General features: G+C 42.4%; 1 protein-coding gene across 2 annotated transcripts; it reads right to left on the bottom strand.

The window, feature by feature from the left end:
- Nucleotides 1–2923: 2923 nt before the first annotated feature.
- Nucleotides 2924–17647, bottom strand: ZNF354C (zinc finger protein 354C). Of its 2 annotated transcripts, XM_025446579.3 has the most exons (6): nt 17083–17647; nt 16810–16968; nt 16168–16254; nt 12715–12841; nt 12169–12264; nt 2924–7681 (listed from the first exon to the last, which is right to left on the bottom strand). In XM_025446579.3, the coding sequence occupies exons 3-6, from the start codon at nt 16198–16200 to the stop codon at nt 6267–6269; spliced, it is 1671 nt and encodes a 556-aa protein (XP_025302364.1). In that variant the 5' UTR covers nt 16201–16254; nt 16810–16968; nt 17083–17647; the 3' UTR covers nt 2924–6266. The 2 variants fall into 2 exon arrangements, with proteins under 2 accessions (XP_025302364.1, XP_048972449.1); XM_049116492.1 differs by having other exon boundaries at nt 16810–17647.
- Between the last annotated feature and the right edge of the window lie 2033 nt (nt 17648–19680).

Genomic DNA, 19680 nt, shown 5'->3' on the forward strand with positions numbered 1-19680 from the left:
TTGTGGTGATGTAACTGTAGTTCCTTATAGCACAGCTATCACCACTACTGTTTCAGAGCCTCAGCCACAGAGCCATACATGTTCCAGAGCAAGAGGAGGCTATTTCACAGGGGAAAGAGCTCAGGATGAAGACACAGCTGCCAGGTCCCAGACCCAGGATGGGAGATGCTGCATTTCTTTTCCTCTGAGAGCAGCTTCTTCTCTGGATTTTATCATGCTTGTTTCCACCTCTCTACTAGTTGTAGCTTGGAGCAGCTTGCCTTTGTCCTGTAGGGGCAATGTGGTGCTGACTCTAAGAAACCAACTTCCTTTCCAGAAGGAGCAGCTTTTTGAACATGGTTTCTCCTGCCCTTCAAAGGTAGTTCAACTTTTATCCCAGTCTTGGTTCTCAGGGCCTGTTTCTAGTTTTAGCCCTTTCAACACCAGGGACCTTTGCTGAATATGTTATATGTAACAAGGAAAATCCTTTAAAATATCTGTCCATTCTATGTGGGAAATGTGATTTCTGTGGTTGAATAAATAACTGAGGGCAGAGGTGGAGCAGCAGAGGGCAGTACAAAGCTACCAAAGCAAACAGGGTCACAAGCAAACATATGAAGCAAACTAATCTCTCCACAAGACAGAACAGAAAAAGCCACCAGCAGCCCTTTTTGGTGTATATCACACAAATCTTATCGTCTTTGACACCAGGGCTTCCTCACTGCTAATTATAGGATTGAGAGAAAGAGTTGTTTTCATCCTGCATTCATTCCGAAAAGGTTTATTCTTCCTTATTCTGCCACAGTTTCTGTATCTTTCCTAAAAGAGGGAAGAGTGTGAATTGGGAAATATACTTGCAGAACTGGTTTACCAGAATACACAGGATATGGATCAATACAAGTTAGATGCCTTCTGGCCTTATGTCACTAACTCCTAAGGGACCCAACATGGGAACTTCTTGGTAGAATAATGACAATCACTCACCAGAAACATAAACAGATTAGGAGGCAGTTTTCATTGGTTTAGAGTATTTCAATGGTATGACTGAGAATGTGCTGTCAGTTCATCAGGGTGTAATAAGAGTTGAAGTCAATTATTTTCCATCCTTTGACTTTACTTTTTGAAATTGTTTTGGTGACTCTAATTCCTTTGCCTTTCCACATAAATTTTAAAGAAGCTTGGCTGTGCCTATGGAAACTTCTACTGAAATTTTTACAGGAGTTGTGTTAAATCTATAAACTGATGAGAATTGACAACTAAATGACATATTCTGATCTGTAAACATAGCATGTCTATTTAGGACTTAATGTTACTCACCAACATTTCATAGTTTTCAACACAGAATTGCCACGCATTTGCCAAATTTTTTTTTCCTTTTGGAGTTATTGCAAATGGAGTCGCTTGTTGAAATTTATTTTCTAAATGTTGCTACTGCATAGATACAGAAATTAATTTTTGTATGTTAACCTAGTATCTTGTGACCTTGTTAAATAAACTCCTAGTTTAACTCTTAATGTTCAAAGAGCATCTTTGTTGATTCCCTGGGGTTTCTAAGTGGACAATCTAGTTATCTGAATGAAGATCATTTTATTCCTTCCTTTCTAAAACAAGTGCCTTTCATTCCTTTTCCTGCCTGATTGCAAGGACTTCCAGTACAAAGTTGAATAGGACACGTGGACTTACTCCTGATCTTAACGTCATTCAGTTGGTTACCATTAAGTATGATGTTAGTTGTGGGGTTTTGGTAGAAGCCTTTATTAGGATGATTCCTCCTCTATTTCTAGTTTTCTAAGTTTTTGTTTTTGTTTTTTTTTTTTAGTTTTCTAAGTTTTTATCATAAGTGGATAATTTTGTATTCTCTCCCCCTCCATCAGTTGGTAGGATTGTGTATTTTTTTTCTTTCTTGTTCAGTTTGGATAATACATGTGAATCTACAAGTTCACTCTTTTCTCTGTCACATCTATTCTGCTACTGAGTTCTTCCAATGGTATTTTTTCGGTAAATTTTGTTATTTTATTTTTCAGTTCTAAAATACCCACTTGGTTCCCTTTTTAAAACATTATTTATTTTCCTGCTGAGAATTTTGAAGTTTCCATTCAAGAATGGTCATACTTTTTGAAATACTATTGTAATGCTTACTTTATAATCCCAACATGTATGTTATCTTGGGAAAATATCTGCTGTCCTTTTCCTAGGAATATTTAAATTTTTCTGATTTTTATATTTTGTGCAATTCTGCATTATATCCTGGACATTTTGAGTATTATGAGACTCTGGGTCCAGATAAGGGTGGAGTATAGGCTTGCATACACAACTCTAGGAGTTTCTTTTTCTCTTACCACCTGACACATTCCAGTTCCCAGAGGTTACTTCCTTTTTCTGGTCTTCCAGTTAAAAATTCAAGGCTTTAGATTCTTTCTGCTTGCACCTCATGGATAAATTTACCTTTAGGTCCAGGTAGCAGGAAAATAGTGCCTCTGGACAGGGAAAAGCATTCCCTTCCTCAAAGGTTTAGATGCCTGCTTAACCACCACTTCCTTACCACAAGAATGCCTGAGAGTGTCAGAGTGGTCTTAACTTCAAATTCTGGTTTCCTTCTTAAATCTGCCTTCTACCATACTATTCAGGGTACTCAGATGGCTTCTCCATGCATTCTTTCCAGGGTTTTTATTTATTTTTGGTGGGAAAGACAAGGTGGCAGGTGCATACTACATTTAAACTGGCACAAGAACAGATGCTTGGGTGGCTCAGTTGGTTCAGCATCCAACTCTTGATCTCAGTTCAGGTCTTGATCTCAGGGTTATGAGTTCAAGCCCCACATTGAAAAATAAAGTGGAAGAAAAACTAACCAAAAGTTATTTTATGTCCAATGATTACATCCCCAGAGAATAAACTCTCAAACAGGAAATTTACATGAGTTCAAAGGAAAAATTCTGACTAGAAGTTTCATATTCATCATTCACTTTTTGTCTCAATTTTTTATTAAAATTAAAAACACGGAAAAATGTAAAAGATGACCAATGAACATCTCTATATCCTCTACAAAGATGACTGATTTTTCACAACAGCTGACCAATTTTTTACATACTCATCTTAAGATGTGCTGCAGATATCATGACTTTTCAAACTTGAAAACTTTTACATGCATCTCCTAAGAATAAAGACATCACCCTATATACCTCAATACCATTATCACTTCTAGGAAAATTAAACATGACATTATCTAAAATCCATTCCATCCTCCTATTTCTCCAAATATCCCCCCAAATGTCTTTATAGTTGTTCTAACTTTTCTGAATCAGAAATCAACTAAGGATCACACCTTGCTTATGATTCTTGAGTACCTTAATCTAGAATTCTTTTTGTTCTACTACAATGGCTTTTTGAGATGTCCAGGCCAGTTATCTTGTACAAAGTCTCAAACTCCAGGTTTGTCTATTTCCTCATCATGTAATTCGACTTGTTCCTCTATTTCATCTTTCTTGTCAATAGGATCATAAATTTGGTTAAGAGGTTTAATTAGATTTTCATTAAATACTCTTGGCAAGAATACATCGCAGGTGATCATGTGTACCTCATATCGCACCTCATCAGGAGCCACATAATGTCAGGTTGTCCCACCAGTAGTGAAACTCAGTTTGACAGCCAGATCTCTCCATTATAAAGGCATATCTTTTTTTTGCAATTCATATCTGTGACCTTTGACACCATGCTCCTTAAATTTTTTTTCACCTAATAGGTTTATCATCCATTGAATTTGTCTGATTTAATTACATGAAGGTTTATAAAATGGTGATTTTTCTAAATCTGTCATTCCACATACAGTTAAAAGATGGCATTCTTCAAATTAATTTACAGAGAGAGATTTCCTTTTTTTTCCCACTATTTTTCCATTATGGGCACATTTTTACTTAGCATGTTATAACCAATTACAGTGACTTTTTTTTTTTGTTTGTTTAAGTTCTCTTAAATTTGACCAGTGAGAGTGCCTTCAAGTTGGCTCCCATGTCCTTCTGACATTGTCCTTTGAGTGCTTAGTCTTTAAGTGCTTTTTGTTTTGTTTCATAAAAAGATACCTTAGACACATCTTATACTTACCCTGCTCCAAATATGGAATCAGCTATTTCTTCAATGAGCCTGGGTTCCCCCTTACTGGGGAATAGCATTTGGAAACCATAATCTGGGCACAAAGCATGCTCATTGCTATTGGATAACCAAACATGTTTTTCTCTAGAATATCTTACAAATGGCTCTGTACAATGTTAAACACTGAGTCTTTTTAAAAACTCCTGCCTTATAAATATACCTAAATATATAAAGTTATTTTCTAATGAGCTAAGGCAGGTCAAGAAATATGCTATGCTAAAAGCCTGCATTTAATTCTAAAACCTTTCTCAGACAGAAGGTTCTAGCTACTTTTTTATTAGAACACTTTTTAAAATGATAGTGAGATACTGTGAGAGTTAAAGTGAGATATAAAACTGTGGAAGTAGGCCCAGGGAAAAATGCAGTGTATGTTAAAAATATGGAAAATCTTTGGAAAACCAATTTTAACTGATGACTAGAATGCTTAATTATAAAATATTCACATATTTCTTTATACAAAATAATTCCTAAGAGATAAATAACAAAAATAAAAAGGCAATCTTGTATGTGAAAACTCCAAAAGCAATTTCACCATTTAGCCCTCAGCTAAATTTGAGAATTTATGTACAGTTATTATAAAAGCAGGTATAATGGACACAGAGGAAAAAGAGAGAATAGGACTGTAAGTCAATTAAAAAGACTGCAGTTGGGACTTCCGGATGGCTCAGTGGTTGAGCATCTGCCTTGGGTTCAGGGCACGTCCTAGTCAGGGGATCAAGTCCCTCATCGAGTTCCCCACAAGAAGCCGGCTTGTGGGGCTTCTCCCTCTACCTGTGTCTTTGCCTCTCTGTTTCTCATGAATAAATAAAATCTCAAAAAAAAAAAAAAAAAAAAAAGGACTGCAGTTAGGAGGAACCTGTCAAATACAGAAATGAAACTGATAAAATTACCACAATTGTGCCTTAATCAGTTTACAAAATAAATACTGAATAGTATTCTTGAGACTTGAGGTTGGTATCCAATTATTAAAATTAATATCTATAATTATCGCAGAAAACCAAGGCTGAAAACTTAGACTCTAGCCTTGACTCTGCCCAACAAGCTCAGTTTCATTAGTAAAGTGAAAGGCTACAAATAAACTAAAATTTCTCCTGGTTCATGGGACTCCTGGGTGGCTCAGCAGTTGAGTGTCTGCCTTTGGCTCAGGGCGTGATCCCAGGAGTCCTGGGATCGAGTCCCACATCGGACTCCTTGTGTGGAGTCTGCTTCTCCCTCTGCCTGTGTCTCTGCCTCTCTCTCTCTCTCTGTATCTCATGAATAAGTAATAAAATCTTTAAAAAAAATTTCTCCTGGTTCTAAGAGCTACCACTGTATAGTTAGATTCTGCAAATGCACCATCTGCAGCAGATAAGAGAGTATTTGTGTGACAGTCTCCTCCCCTTGCTTCACTTCACTGCACCTTCTATAATGCTATCCTAAGACTATTCAGTAATGTTAAATCATATCAAAGTAAGAAATAATATAAGGAAAAGAGATTCCATTTGGGCAAAACTTCAATTTTCAAAACTAAATTCTAAATTAAGCCACATTTTTTTAATCATCAAAGGTTTTTGGAAAAAATATATATTCCAAAGCTATGTGTGTGTATGTATGCATGCCCTAGGTGTACATACATATATTTATATATACAACCTGCGGGTGAGGCAGTTCATAAAAAATGAGCTTGATTATTTCCACATGAAAACCTGAATTTAGAGAATCCATTTCTACCTTGAACTTCTCTTTATGGAAAAGAGTGTGTCCTCTGCTTGCCTGCCATTTTAGCAAATATGACCTCATGCTTACATTATTAATTCAATGGCTCCTTTTAAAAGAAAATTCATATCAAAGCTTACTCTTAGGGAATAAACTCCAATGAGAGATACCAAACATATTCCATTATTTTCATATTTTTAAGTTAGGCCTTTTATGTTTTTTCCATGACTTAAAATTTTTCTATATATTTAAAAACCTTATTAGCATTTAAAAGTTCTTATAAAATTTGAGAAATCAGTGCTTTTCATAATCCTACTGATCAATTTCACCATTACTTAGTGGTAACTAACATTTTCTCCATAAGTAAAAAAAAGACTTAATCTAATGCAGTCTGTGCCCTATTTATTATTCTCTAATGAGGAATCTTAAATTATTTGAGAAAAGAATTAAACTTCACTGGCCTTATCTCCTCTAAGAAATCTCTGATACTGAGTAAGAGAGGAACTATAGATAAAAGGCTTCCCATATTCCTTCCATTTATAGAGTTTTTCCTTATTGTGAACTTTTTTGTGTCTGCACAGATTTGATCTGTAACTGTAGGCCTTCCCGCACTCCAGACACTTGTAGAGTTTCTCCCCAGTATGGATTCTCTCGTGCTCAGTGAGGAATGAATACTGGCTGAAGGCCTTCCCACACTGATTACACTGGTAGGGCTTCTCTCCGGTGTGAATTCTCTGGTGCCTGTAAAGATTGGATTTGCAACCAAAGGCTTTACCACATTCTTCACAGCTATAAAGCTTTTCCCCGGTGTGAATTTTACGATGTTCATTGAAGGAAGAATACTGGTTGAAGGTTTTCCCACACTCGGTACACTGATAGGGTTTCTGGTCCATGTGAATTCGCTGGTGTTCAGTAAGGGTTGAGATGCGTGTGAAGGTTCTTCCACATTCCAAGCATTTACACAGCTGCTCCCCAGTATGAAGCCTCTGGTGTTCAGCCAGGGAGGCAAATTGGCTGTAACCTTTCCCACATTCACTGCATTTATAGGGTTTCTCCCCTGTATGGATTCTTTGGTGTCTTTGAAGTTTTGCTCTACAGTTGAAGGCCTTCTCACATTCAGTACATTTATAGAGTTTCTCGCCAGTATGAATTCTCTGATGTACAGTGAGGGTTGAACACTGGCTAAAGGCTTTCCCACATTCCTTGCACTGATAGGGTTTCTCTCCAGTGTGCACTCTGAGATGCTTGATCAGGGTTGAACTGCTGCTGAATGCTTTCTCACATTCATTACATTTGTAAGGTTTCTCTCCGGTATGAATTCTCTGATGGGCAAGAAGGGATGATCTGTGGCTAAAGGTTTTCTCACATTCACTACACCTGTAGGGTTTCTCACCAGTATGAATTCTCTGGTGTTCAATCAGATGAAGACTCTGGTTGAAGCTTTTCCCACATTCATTACAAATATAAGGTTTTTCTCCTGGATAAATCTGGAAGCGTCTCATTAGGTCAAAATTCTGTTTAAAATCTTTCCCAAATGTGTAATATATATTGGGTATCCTTCCTACAGGAACAGTCTGTTGTGTAACAAGAATTGTGTCTATAAGGAAGCCTTTCCCCAACTCAAGACTTATCTGCTTTACATCTCCAATCCCAGGATTTTTGTGGGAGGCCACCATTTGCCTAAGAGGTTTCTTCTGTTGCTCCTGTTCTGTCTCACTCTCAAATTCCATAGTTTGTCCAAAATTGGTGTCCCCGTGACCAAACTTAACGGACCTTTTCTTTATTATTCCCTGAAATGTCTCTTCTCTAGAAATGTCCTGTGTGGAAGGCAAGGATTCCATTTCAGGCTGAGTCTTGAAACCTGGAATGAGTCAGGAGCATTAACGATGGTACCTCTACTGGGAGAGACAAACGCATCAGTAGAACAATAACACTGGCAATAGTACATATAAAAGAGCTGCAATACCTCTTTTGATCCCAAATATGGACTTGCATCTAGGGAAAAAATAGGACACGATGGAAAGAGAGGTGAAGAGGAGAAGGAGTGGTGGTGTGGGAGAATACAGTGGATGAATGAACACTGGAAACAAATGAAGACATTGCAATTTGCAAGAAGTCAATGCAGGGAGAACTGGCTAAGCAGAAGATATGAGGCTCAGAAAAATGTCAGCTCATAAGCTCCAGTTGGATACTGTGGGATATTTCAGTTTATCATTTCCTACTCTGTATACTGAGCAATGAAGCAGGTATTTTGTCTTTATTTTCTCCTTAAAAAAAAAAGAAAAAAAGTTTCACTTATGGGGCACCTGGGAGGCTCAGTCAGTTGAGCATCTGCCGTCAGCTTAGGTCATGATCTCAGGGTCCTGGGATCAAGCCCTGCATCCAGCTCCCTGCTCAGCAGGGAGTCTGCTTCTCCCTCTGCCCTTCCATCCTGCTCATGTATATGTTTGCTTTCAAATAAATAAATAAAATCTTTAAAAAAATAAAAGTTTACTTATTTTCTCTTTTTTAGTAATCTCTACACTCAACAAGGGACTCTAACTCACAACCCCAAGATCTAGATTTGCATGCTCAACCAACTGAGCCAGCCAGGCACCCATTTTCTCCTCTCTATTCATATGTGGCTTTTATTATGTTTTCTCCCCAAGCTCTCGCTAAAACTCTATACATATTAGGCAGCCCAGGTAGCTCAGCAGTTTAGCGCCACCTTCAGCCCATGGCATGATCCTGGAGACCCAGGATCGAGTCCCACATCGGACTCCTTGTGTGGAGTCTGCTTCTCCCTCTGCCTGTGTCTCTGCCTCTCTCTGTGTGTCTCTCATGAATAAACAAAATTTTAAAAAAATATAAAACTCTATACACATTTTTAAAATCTCTGCTATGTTTTCCTTCAGTTTTATAAATCTGTATGTGAATATGATTTCATATCATAGTCTGTAAAAAGAGGATGTTCAGCCTTTAAAACTTACAGCAGCCCTGAAGCATGGCTGCGTTGAGGATATCTGATTTAAATTCAGGATGCTGACTATAAAAAAGAGGAAAATACAGAATAAATCAGCCACATTCAACAATCTATCCCTAGTGATTGGAAGAATAACAGTTTTTTCATACCACCCTGCCACCACTTTTCCTCTTCCTATTTGATCACAAGGAGAAATAGATATATTTCTCTCTCCTAATAAACTGCAACCAGAAGATTAACCTCCTTTGTAGGAATCTTTTTAGGCTAATGAAAGTCTACAAGAAATGCAGAGTCAATATGCCCCAAAATTCTGAAATATACCCAAACCCCAAGCTCAGATCTGATGTTAAGTCAAAGGATTTAGCTTGAGCTGATTCTAAGGAACTGTGGGTTAAAATGTGGCTCTCTTTAATCAATCCATGATTGAAAATAGATTAAAACTAAGTCTTTCTAAGGAGCTAATTATATGTACTTAAACAATAAAACAAAGTATAACTAGGTGATTTATGTCAATAAAATCCATCCAGTTTCAGTAATGAAATATATTTTATTAAAATCAAATAGTAAGAGAAAAAGATATACAGGCTATAAATATGTATAAAAATACAGATTTTTCTTCATGATGTTAATGGGAAACCTAGCAGTTTCAATTTTAAAGTATCAACCAGGATACCCTCTCTCTTTTCATCCTTTGCCACAATAGGACATCCTTTGCCCATCCAGAAACTTATCAGGCTACTCTAACATTGTTTTTCTAAAGAAATTTAACTAGTAAAGCCTAAATTAGCCATCTCTTTCTTAGAATTCCACAACATGTTTTACTTACATATTCTATCACTTAATATTTTTTGTATTGAAGCCTGAAAATAATTCAAGTATTTCTTCAAGGAGAACAGTGGACACATCTCATGGTTATTTGTTAATCCCTTACTATGCACATGACAAGTTCACAATTAGAATGACTTACTTAAAAAAATAATGTGTGAACAAGCAGAGTAAGTTGGAAAAATTATGAAGGGCAGGTGACCTCAAAAATGAAAAGACATTCTCTCCTCACATGTTGGACTCCTAAAACCCAACCAGGCATTTATTGAACAAATAGTTAATAATCAATAATAACATGAAACAAACAAGTGACTAGAGAGAAGCCTCTTTGACACGAGAAGCCTCAGGTGTATATAATTCAGGGAGTGGTCTTATAAAGGAAATTGGATAATAAAGAGGGGATGGATTTCAGTAGAACAAGAAAAGAGGACTCTGCATATCAGAAAGAAGGCCTGAGCAAAGTCATCTGGCAGTGGGGAAGTAAACCTATTTAGGGGAGGCTAACTGACTAAAGAAGGAAATCCAGGTTGGAATTTGTTAAAATTTTGATTAAACAGTATGAGGCTGGGCACAGAATTCCTAAATAGTGGGCAGAGGAACTCAGAATAATACAGGTGTTGTACGTTCTCAGGCAGGTAATAATAAGACGAGGCGGTCAGATCTGGGAAAGGAGACAGGTTGGACCAGAGCAAGGACAGAGCAGAAGCAGAGCAGTGATGTAACTGCCGTGGTCTGGCTGTACTGAGTTCTTAATTTTGAGCTTCATCAGCACTGAGTTCATCATAAAGGCAGCTCAATTAGATTCAAAAACTATTAGCTAAATGCAGGATATTTGATGCCAGAGGCACAGAAGGCAAAGAAAGACCTTGTCTCTTCCTTAAATATACATGATCCAATTAGGAAAATAAACAATAACAAAGGAACTATAATTAACTCTGACAGATGCTGTCATGGATGTATTCAATGCATGCAGAATGTGCCATGTGAACTCAAGTGATTGAGAAATGAATAGTGCCTGGGAAGGAGGAGAAATAAGGAGAACCTACAGATCAGGTGGGCAGATGGATCCTGAAGGGTGAGAGGGTTTCCAGGGGATAAGACGGAGGTGGTAATCCAAGAAGGAATGACACACAAATTAATGAGTCTGCAGGTTTGGCCAGAACACGTCGCTGACATGCAAGTGGCCCTTGATTCCCACAGAGGAACATGGAGACAGGCTCTGAAGTAGGTTTAATGTCACAGTAAGAATAGTTCTTGCCTCTGTGGATAATGGAGAAACAACAAAGTCTCTTAAGGTAGAGATTAACACCTGAGTTTCAAAAAGATCTCTCTGCTGATGGCACAGAGGGTGGGAACAGGAGAACAGGCTCAGAGAGGGTAGGTAATCTTCCCAGAGCTCAGAGCATGTGTAAGCAGTGGCAGGGCTAACGTGAGATTAGGAATGTCTAAATTCAAGCCATGATCTTAAGTGCTATGCTGCACAACTCACTAAACTCTTTATCTGGAGAAAAATGTATTTTAATAAAGGTGAAAATTATCTGTGAAGAGAATGAGGGGGGAAAATGCCAATAAAGGCAAGAATCATAGATTAAAGGCCAAAGCACAAAGACAGAAGCAAAATATTGCAAATCCATGTCCCACTGGGAACAGAAAATACCTGGTGCTCTGGATTTCTATCACTGCTCTTCAGCTATCTGGCTCTATTAGTGAAGGGTTTTACAACCTCCAAGGCACTGTTCCTTCTGATATAAAGAGAGGAATCTAAATTTGACCATCTTTAAGTGATCCTCCAACTCCCATAACTGGAAGTTTTAGTTTAAAGACCAATGAGATTTGCCAAGGCTAGAAGAGAGGTATGCACATGACAGGTCTCAGGGCCAACCCCAGCTCTGTTCCTGGAAGGCAGCTACACCTGTCCACATGCCATGGTCTCTGGCTGCATTTGCTTTACAAACGTGGAGTTAAAGGATTGCAGTAGAGACCCCTGGCCCCCAATGCCAAGCTATTTACCAGCTGGCCTATTGCAGGGAAAGTGTGCCAGGCCCTGGGCTAGAAAGGCAACAGTGGTCAAGGAGAGCTGGTTGACTCTGACAGTGGGACAAGATGGCCCACTCCAAGGAGATACAAGGGAAATGTTGAGTTAGGAAATCAGAGACATGGGTGCATTGACAACACTCTGAAATAGGAGGCTGGTGAAAGAAATTTAGAAGATTCAAAACAAGGCAGAAGGTGTAAAGTATTTAAAATCTGTTGGGCATGAACATGTATAAATGCGGATGGAAAGAAAACTGTGAAGGCCAAGAGGCCAAGATGGCAGAAGAGGGTGAGAGAGGCCGCAGCAAAGGAAAAGAGGTAGAAAATGTGGAAGTGTTAGGGAAGAGAAGAGAGTCCACACGAGGGCCTTCTGGATGCCAAGAAAACCATTCCAACCACAGAGCCTCCTGTCAGGAGGCCCTGGCTCAGAATTTCCAGGGAACTTCTCCCAGTGCTGCTTCCTCATGACCTGCTCATGGGTAAGCACTGCCCTCCGCCCCCCGCCCATTCCCCAGCCACTCACTCACCTACACAGGCATCTTGAGGGACTTCCCTGTCCACGGTGCAGGGATCTTCTCCTTGCTGCAACTGGTAGATCACCTTTGGCGTTGAGAATGGAATCCCTGCTCGTGAAGAAGGGAATAGGGATTGAGCGGGTGGTACAAAGGGCAACTCCAGAGCTCAGGCACCAGAACCCATGGTGCGGAGAAGGGAGCCTGGGGAGCTGAGAGCATGGGTGCTTCTCAGGGGGCCTGGGCGCTCGAGATGGATTGGAGTGGGGAGGTCTCAGTTCGGAACTGATACAGGGCTCTACCTCGACAGGTCTGTTCGTTCCTCAGACTCTAAACTGAGACCCAGTGATTGGAGGAGGATGCTGGTCAGGAGGCAGGGTGGAAGGAAAGCAGAGGAAGGAGAAAAGCAGAGCGTGAAGGGCATCCTGTCATAAATGCCCAATGTCAAGTCCACAGATAATTGTCCTTGCCCAGGGGCATGGCAGGAGGGAAAGTGGGGACTCTGAACCCCGAAGAGGCAGCTCCCACAGCAGATCCTTCATTAAAGACAAGCCTCCTTACCCAGTGAGACCAGGGTGCCATAGTTCTCCAGCATCACCTCCCGGTACAACGTTCTCTGTGCAGAGTCCAGGTGCAGCCACTCATCATGGCTGAAGAGCACGGCCACATCCCTGAATGTGACAGACTCCTGCAACGGTAAATCCACTCCTGCTCACCCAGGACCAACTTCTCCACCGCTAGGTAGGTAGGTATGGGGAAAGTCGAAGTATTTCATATTGACTACTTGTGTTATTCTGGGGACCACCCCATCAGCTAGTACACAAATATCTACTGGGAACCCCCTGTGAGCAGTGTCACATGCCACATGTTGGGAGGGGAGGTCGGGAAAGGCAAAGTCCCTGCCAGCAGAGAATTTCTTTCTTTCTTTTTGTTTTTTTTTTTTTTAACAGAGAATTTCGATCCCAGTCTGGAACCTATCGAAGTACCTGAGCACCTACCTCTCACTCAAAATCTAAATTAAAGGGCGGGGAAAAAATCAGAATACCCTTAGAACAATGCTGACACTTAAGAATACACTTAGAAAATTATGGCAATGCCACTAGCAGAACAGAAACACAAAGGAATTTCTCAGATGTAAATAAAGCAAATGATAAAAGTAGTATTAGCTCATGTTTGTTGGATACTTGCACATTAGGAACTGACAGGAACTTTGCACAGAGTATCTTCACTGAGTTCCATAGAAATCCTATTAAGAAGATAATTATAGGGGATCCCTGGGTGGCTCAGCGGTTTGGCGCCTGCCTTTGGCCCAGAGCCCGATCCTGGAGTTCTGAGATCAAGTCCCACATCCGGCTCCCGGCATGGAGCCTGCTTCTCCCTCTGCCTGTGTCTCTGCCTCTCTCTCTCTCTATGTGTATCATAAATGAATAAATAAAACCTTAAAAAAAAAAAGAAGATAACTATCGTTAAATCATTTGACAGATGAAGAAACATCTCAGAAAGGTTACATTACCTCCCAAGGTAATCCTGTTAGAAATTGGTGGAGATTGGAACTGAATTCAGGCAGAGACATCTCTAAGCTATACTGTAACATGGGTTTCCACTCTTTATGGAAGTTAAAAGACCCAAAGGACCTGCAAGACTATACAGGTGCCGAACGGAACTGTGAGAAAAGTAAATTCTTGCAGGAGAACCCCAATGAGCTACAAAATATGAGAAAGCAGAAGTTGGCCAGATGCCAAATCTTATACGAAAGGATGAAAGAGATGGAATGCATGAAAAACGATAACATTTTGACCTTGTGATTCTACTTTTAGGATTCTACTACGAGAAATCCTCATACAACTGGGTAGGGATATTTGCTCAAGGATATTCAGCAGAACTTTACTTATAAGCCAACAGCTGAGTAGTGAACCTGTGGATGTTTTACAAATACATGACTAAAAGGACTAAATGTCCAACTCTTGATGTCAGCTTAGGTCATGATCTCAGGGTTCTGGGGTCGAGCCCTGAGTCAGGGCTGTGCACTGGGCAGGGAGTCTCCTTAAGATTCTCCCTCTCCCTCTGAGCCTCCACCCCACCCATGGTTGTGTTCTCTGTTTCTTGATTTAAAAAAAAAATTGTTTTTAATAAAAAAAAATAAAAAATAAATAAAAGAACTTTGAAGATCTTTTTTTTAAAGATTTTATTTATTTATTCATGAGACACAGAGAGAGAGAGAGAGAGAGAGAGGCAGAGACACAGGCAGAGGGAGAAGCAGGCTCCATGCAGAGAGCCCGATGTGGGACTTGATCCCAGGTCTCCAGCATCAGGCCCTGGGCTGAAGGCGGCACTAAACCACTGAGCCACCCAGGCTTCCCTTGAAGATCTTTTTCAAGTAGGTTCCACACCCAGTTTGGAGCCCATCGTGGGGCTTGAACTCACAACCCTGAGATTAAGACCTGAGCTGAGACAAGAGTCGGGCACTTAACTGACTGAGCCTCCTGTGTGCCCCTTAAGGATTAGGAGATGGTAAGGGCCTGGATTATTATCCAGGTGGATCCAGTATAATCACAGTGATCCCTGTTAGGACCCAAGAGTCATAGTCAGAAGAGGACAAGGTGGTGACGTGAGGATAGAAACAGATTGAAGACATGCACTTGGAAGATGCCTGGAAGGGCTACAAGCCAAGGAACACAGGCCACCCCCTGAAGGCACAAAGAAGGCCTGGAAACAGATTTCCCCCTCAGAGTTTCCAGAAAGAACCAGCCCCACTAAGAACCTAAGTCTAAGATTTTAGACTTTGGACCTCCAGAATTGCAGAAGAAATTCATGTGGTGTTAAGCCACTGCATTTACGGCAATTTGTTACAGCAGCAATAGGAAACTAATACAACAGTGAAAAACTGAAGACATCCTATAGATCTATCAGCAGGGTAACAGATAAGCAAATTATAGGACATTTATCCCATGAAATATTTTACATATATAACCACTAGATAGAATGAGGTAGATCTGTATGGCTGATGTTGGAATTTGACCTTGACACACTGCTAATTCATATGAAATATAGCAAGCTGCAAAACAGTCCATATTTGTTGAAAATTATTTATCTAACTATACGGATACGTTTGGAAGAATACACAAGCCATCCACCCTCATTATTCTTTCATGTTTGTGGAGGAACAGAAAAGCAATCTTTTGCTTATTACTTTGTCCCCTTCTGATATGCTTACATTGTTTAACAGGATGTGTGTGTTTGTTTTGAAATTTTTTGAATCCATTTTAATTTGTGTATTGAGTTTTCAGCTCTACGTCTTTGCATTTGTAGTGGTTGCTCTGAGAACTATAATACACATTCTTAGTTCTTTATAGTCTCCTTAGAGCTAACATTTGATTTCAAGTACCTGCAATATATGGGAACTTCCCCTTCCCTATGCTGTCATTGTTAGACACTCCCAGTTGAAACAGTTGACAGGACCCACCAGACCTCACCAGGCACACTCACAGAGGTCAACAGATACAATGCAACGAGATAAAGAGAGTGCACCAAAACCCTGGAAGACCAAGATGTTCCAAGTGCAATCTCCTCTTATTTGCACACACAGACTAGGCCGCATCCGGAAGCTAAGGAGGAATTTTTATTTGGGAGGGCTTGAAAGGGAAACTCTCAGCAGGAGCCTTTTGTGTTTCAAATAAGGCTTGTCAAACCATGTAGGCCAGCTGCCAACCCTCAGTGAAGAAGATTATCCTGGGGGCAGTCAGGGGCACTGGGATCTTAAACAGCACATTAACTGCTTTATCATGCCCAGGGGTCAAAAATCAGCCATCCGGGCATCCCCAGGCTAAAGACAGAGACTTTCCAGTCCAGACACAAATGAACTCTAGATCCACAGCTGCCATCCTGGGGAAAACTCACAGAGCTCTGGATTCCCCCACGGTTTTCATTGGGAGAGCAAAGTACCCAAGGAATGGAAACACATCCACCATCTCTAAACCCAGAAAGCAATTTATGAAAGAGACAGACTTCACTTACTGTCACCTCAGTGGGCAGCAGATCCACGGCCATTCTTTCCTTCTCAGTTTTCCTATCAAGGGAGTGCAGACGGCTGACAAGGTAGGTCTGGAGAGGAAAAGGGGTCATGAGCAACTCTGGTGTCAAGGATGGCTTGGAGAGAGGAAGTTACAACCACCCATCATGTCCACCAGGTCCTGGTGAAGCCTCAAGCACATTAATGACACAGACCAAGTAAAATGCGTGCTTACCCAGCCAGTGAAGCTCTAAGGCAATTCGCCAATCTCCATCTCCCTGTATTAATGATATCTAACTGAGATAAGGTGATACTTCACTGTCACCTCAAGCCTGTTAGCTGTGACTCTCGGCAAACTGCGACTCATAGATACCAGGAGCCCTTAGGAAGCCTTAAACTGTACACACTGTAAAACCCAATTTCCCCGGCTGCCACTTTTGAACAGTCAGCCAATTCTAAACCTGCTTGCCCCACCTAGCCCCTTTCTTCCCAAAGAAACGCCATAAAGGCACTTACCCACATTTACCTTGTCTCTCTACCTCATGACCCACCCAGGCACTTTTCCCTGAGTGGCCCCGCCTGGTCCCGAATATAACACAACTCCGCAAACCTTCCTCCCCCCACCCCTGCATCTGGTGCTACCTTACCTCACCCACAGTAATGTGGTTAAAGCCAACGCTCCCTCTGGCACAGATGCACACCTCCTATACACACGTTCCACAGGTGTCACCCCTGATCACAACCGCAGCTGGAAACGGCCGTCCTCACACACAAACCCCAGCTGGGAGGGTAAGGTAAGAGGGTGCCTGCAGCAGCCAGACAAGTGTCAGAGAAGGACCCCGCCACAGCTGCCACCACTGGCTGCCTGGGTTTGCCTGGGGGTCTTCAGGGAGCAGCACCTGGCCTGAGGGGTCAGCTACCTGAGTGTGGGGTGTCCCCTGGGCTGGGTCGCCTCCGCCAGCTGAGGCAGGCTGCTGCAGGAGTAAGCACAGGCACTCCCTGGTGCACACCTCCTCCACACCAGAAGCTGGGCTGCTTCACAGGTATTGTTTCTGAACCTGGCGAGGGCTCTAAATAAAGTACTGCTGCCCCATGTGATAGATGCTAGGAAGACCGAGAACTTAGGGAGTCAGAGCGACCTGCCAAAGAATCAAAAATGGTAACGGGCAGGAAGGGAATCCTTGTTCCAGTCCAGGGCCCTAGCTAAATGTGGCCAACCACCTGGCCACTGCGCCCTAGTTTCCCCACCTATAAAATGGGGGCAGGGCATAAATACCGACGGATGAAATGAGATCATTCACGCAGGGCGCTAGCACTGCCAGCCACGGCACCCGAGCGCTGGGCGCACGAGCTATTGTTTTTACTTCGCGACCAAGTCTCCCGGAAGACAGGCCGCAGGGGCCCCCGCCCGCAGCATCCGGGCACGCCCCAGCTCACCTGGCAGCGCGCTCCCACCCCGCGCGGATCCCGGGCACCTGCGACGCCCGCCCCGCCCCGCACCGCCGCCGGGCCCGCGGGGACCGGCCTCCGACCCCCGGCCGCGCCGCGTCTTCCCGTGCCCGCGAGGGGCCCGGCCGGCTCCGCACTCCCCTCCCTGCCCGCGGCCGGCGCCAGCAGCACCGCCGCCACCGGGAGGGCCCCCGGGAGGTCTCCGCCCCAGGCCGGCCGCCCCAGCTCAGCGGCGAGCCCGCGCCACCGCCGCAGAAAGGCCGGAGCCGTGCCGCAGCCGCTCAGCCCCCGGGACTACCACTCCCGGCATGCTTCCGCCGCGCGAGGACTACGCTTCCCAGGAGGCGACTGGGGACCCCCGGGGGGGGCCCGGTTGGTTACCCCGCGCCGCGTGCTCGCGGGACCAGCCCGCCGCCCTCCCGGGTCTGCTGCAACGCCGGGACGCGCGCCGGACGAGGGAGGAGGGTGGTCCCCCAGCCCCGGGCCCGCTGCCTGTGTCCCCCCGGGCGCTGGTGCTAGACAGGCAAGGTGATTGGAAAAAACAAAACCTGAATTTAGACGCCTTTAGCAGGATCTGTGCGCCAACCAGCTAGTTATGATTTTTATTTTAATGCGTACCATATCCAGAAGATGATGTATATGCATAGGTACAGTTTAAGAATGAAACCAATACCTATATACCCAACACTTGGCTTGAACAGAGATTTGGCCCAGATTTTCTGAAGCCCCATCCACAATGCTCCCCTGTCATGTGTCTAAATGGTCCCAAGCATTTCCCTTGCTTAGCTTGATGGCACTGTGTCCCACAATAATGTTTATTGTTGCAAGGTTTTTAGTCTTAATATAAATGGAACTGCTGTATGTTCTCCTGTGACATATGCTCAACATGATCACTGTTTGGAAAAAAAAAATCAACTGAGTGTATTTTAAAGATCTTACTGGCTTTATTCAGTGATTCACCAGCTGGGTAGCATCCTGTCTAGCAGGTAGGAAGGATCTCCAAGAGTACTACATGAAAGCCTTTCATAGGCAGAAGGGAACAAGCACTAGGAAGTTATACTAGGCAAAAAGTGGATTGGTTATTGCAAGGTTAGTTTCCCTGCGGAAGATGGCAAAGGTTTATCAGTTAGGTTATCTAACTAAGGATGATCATGTGGTTCCTGATTGGCTGGTTTCCAAAAGAGCTGAAACTTTACGTCTTGTTTGGTGAGGGGGGAATTTAGCCTGAGAGATCTCTTTGTGAGCCTGTTATCTTTAACAACTTTTAGATTCACCGATCTTGATATATGCAAAGTTCATTCATTATCACTGCTGTGATAAGCTGTATAAGATCCCATTATTCACTCATTCAAAACCAAAATAAATATTTAACACCTATCTTGCTTCTGGCATTGTTCTAGATACTAGAAGTATACCAGTTGAACAAAACTCTCAAAACCTCTGCATTCGTTTTTCTCTGCATTGCTTAAATTTCTCTGGAGGAGAGAGAAGAAAGATGATAAACAAGAATAATAAATGGTATGTTTTTAGGTAGTTCTGAGCGCTAATAAGGGAGGAGGAACAGTACCCCTGGTTGGGGGCAGTGGTACTGCAAATGTTATATAAAGGAGTTGAGAAATGTTTGACTGAGGGGACATTGAAGAAAGACCTGCAAAATGATGAAGTGTGAGCCCAGTTAAGTATCTGTGAGGCGGCTTTCTGGTCCACTGAAAGCCCTGAGGTGGGAGCACATCAGGCCTGTTAAAGAAATATTAATACTGTTGCTGAAGCAGAAAGAGGGCAGAGAGAATGAATGAGATCAGAGGCGAAAGGACCAGAATGTGCAGGCTCTTTCTTATTGGTCATTGTCACTGGGTCTTACTCTGAAAGAGAATGCTCTAAGCAGTGGAGATGTTAAGAGTAGGCAGTTGGTTTTAACAGGATGCCAGGAGGTCCGCAAACAGGGAGTCTGGGTCAGTTAAGGGGGAAGTTAGAAACCTGTCCTGACAGCATTCCCAAAACACAGCCACAAGAAGCCAGATCAAACTAGACAAGCCCACGACAGAAGAGGCTAGAGACCCTGATCAGGT

This window comes from Canis lupus, chromosome 11 (genome assembly GCF_003254725.2).
Source record: "Canis lupus dingo isolate Sandy chromosome 11, ASM325472v2, whole genome shotgun sequence".
NCBI classification, from domain to species: Eukaryota; Metazoa; Chordata; class Mammalia; order Carnivora; family Canidae; genus Canis; species Canis lupus.

Coding starts and splice junctions, on each gene's coding strand:
- ZNF354C (XM_025446579.3), bottom strand. CDS start 16,200: ATGGCCGTGGATCTGCTGCCCACTGAGGTGACA. Junction 12,842..16,167: donor TGCTGCCCACTGAGGTGACA/GTAAGTGAAGTC, acceptor TTACCGTTGCAG/GAGTCTGTCACATTCAGGGA. Junction 7,682..12,168: donor CCCTCAAGATGCCTGTGTAG/GTGAGTGAGTGG, acceptor GACTCATTCCAG/GTTTCAAGACTCAGCCTGAA.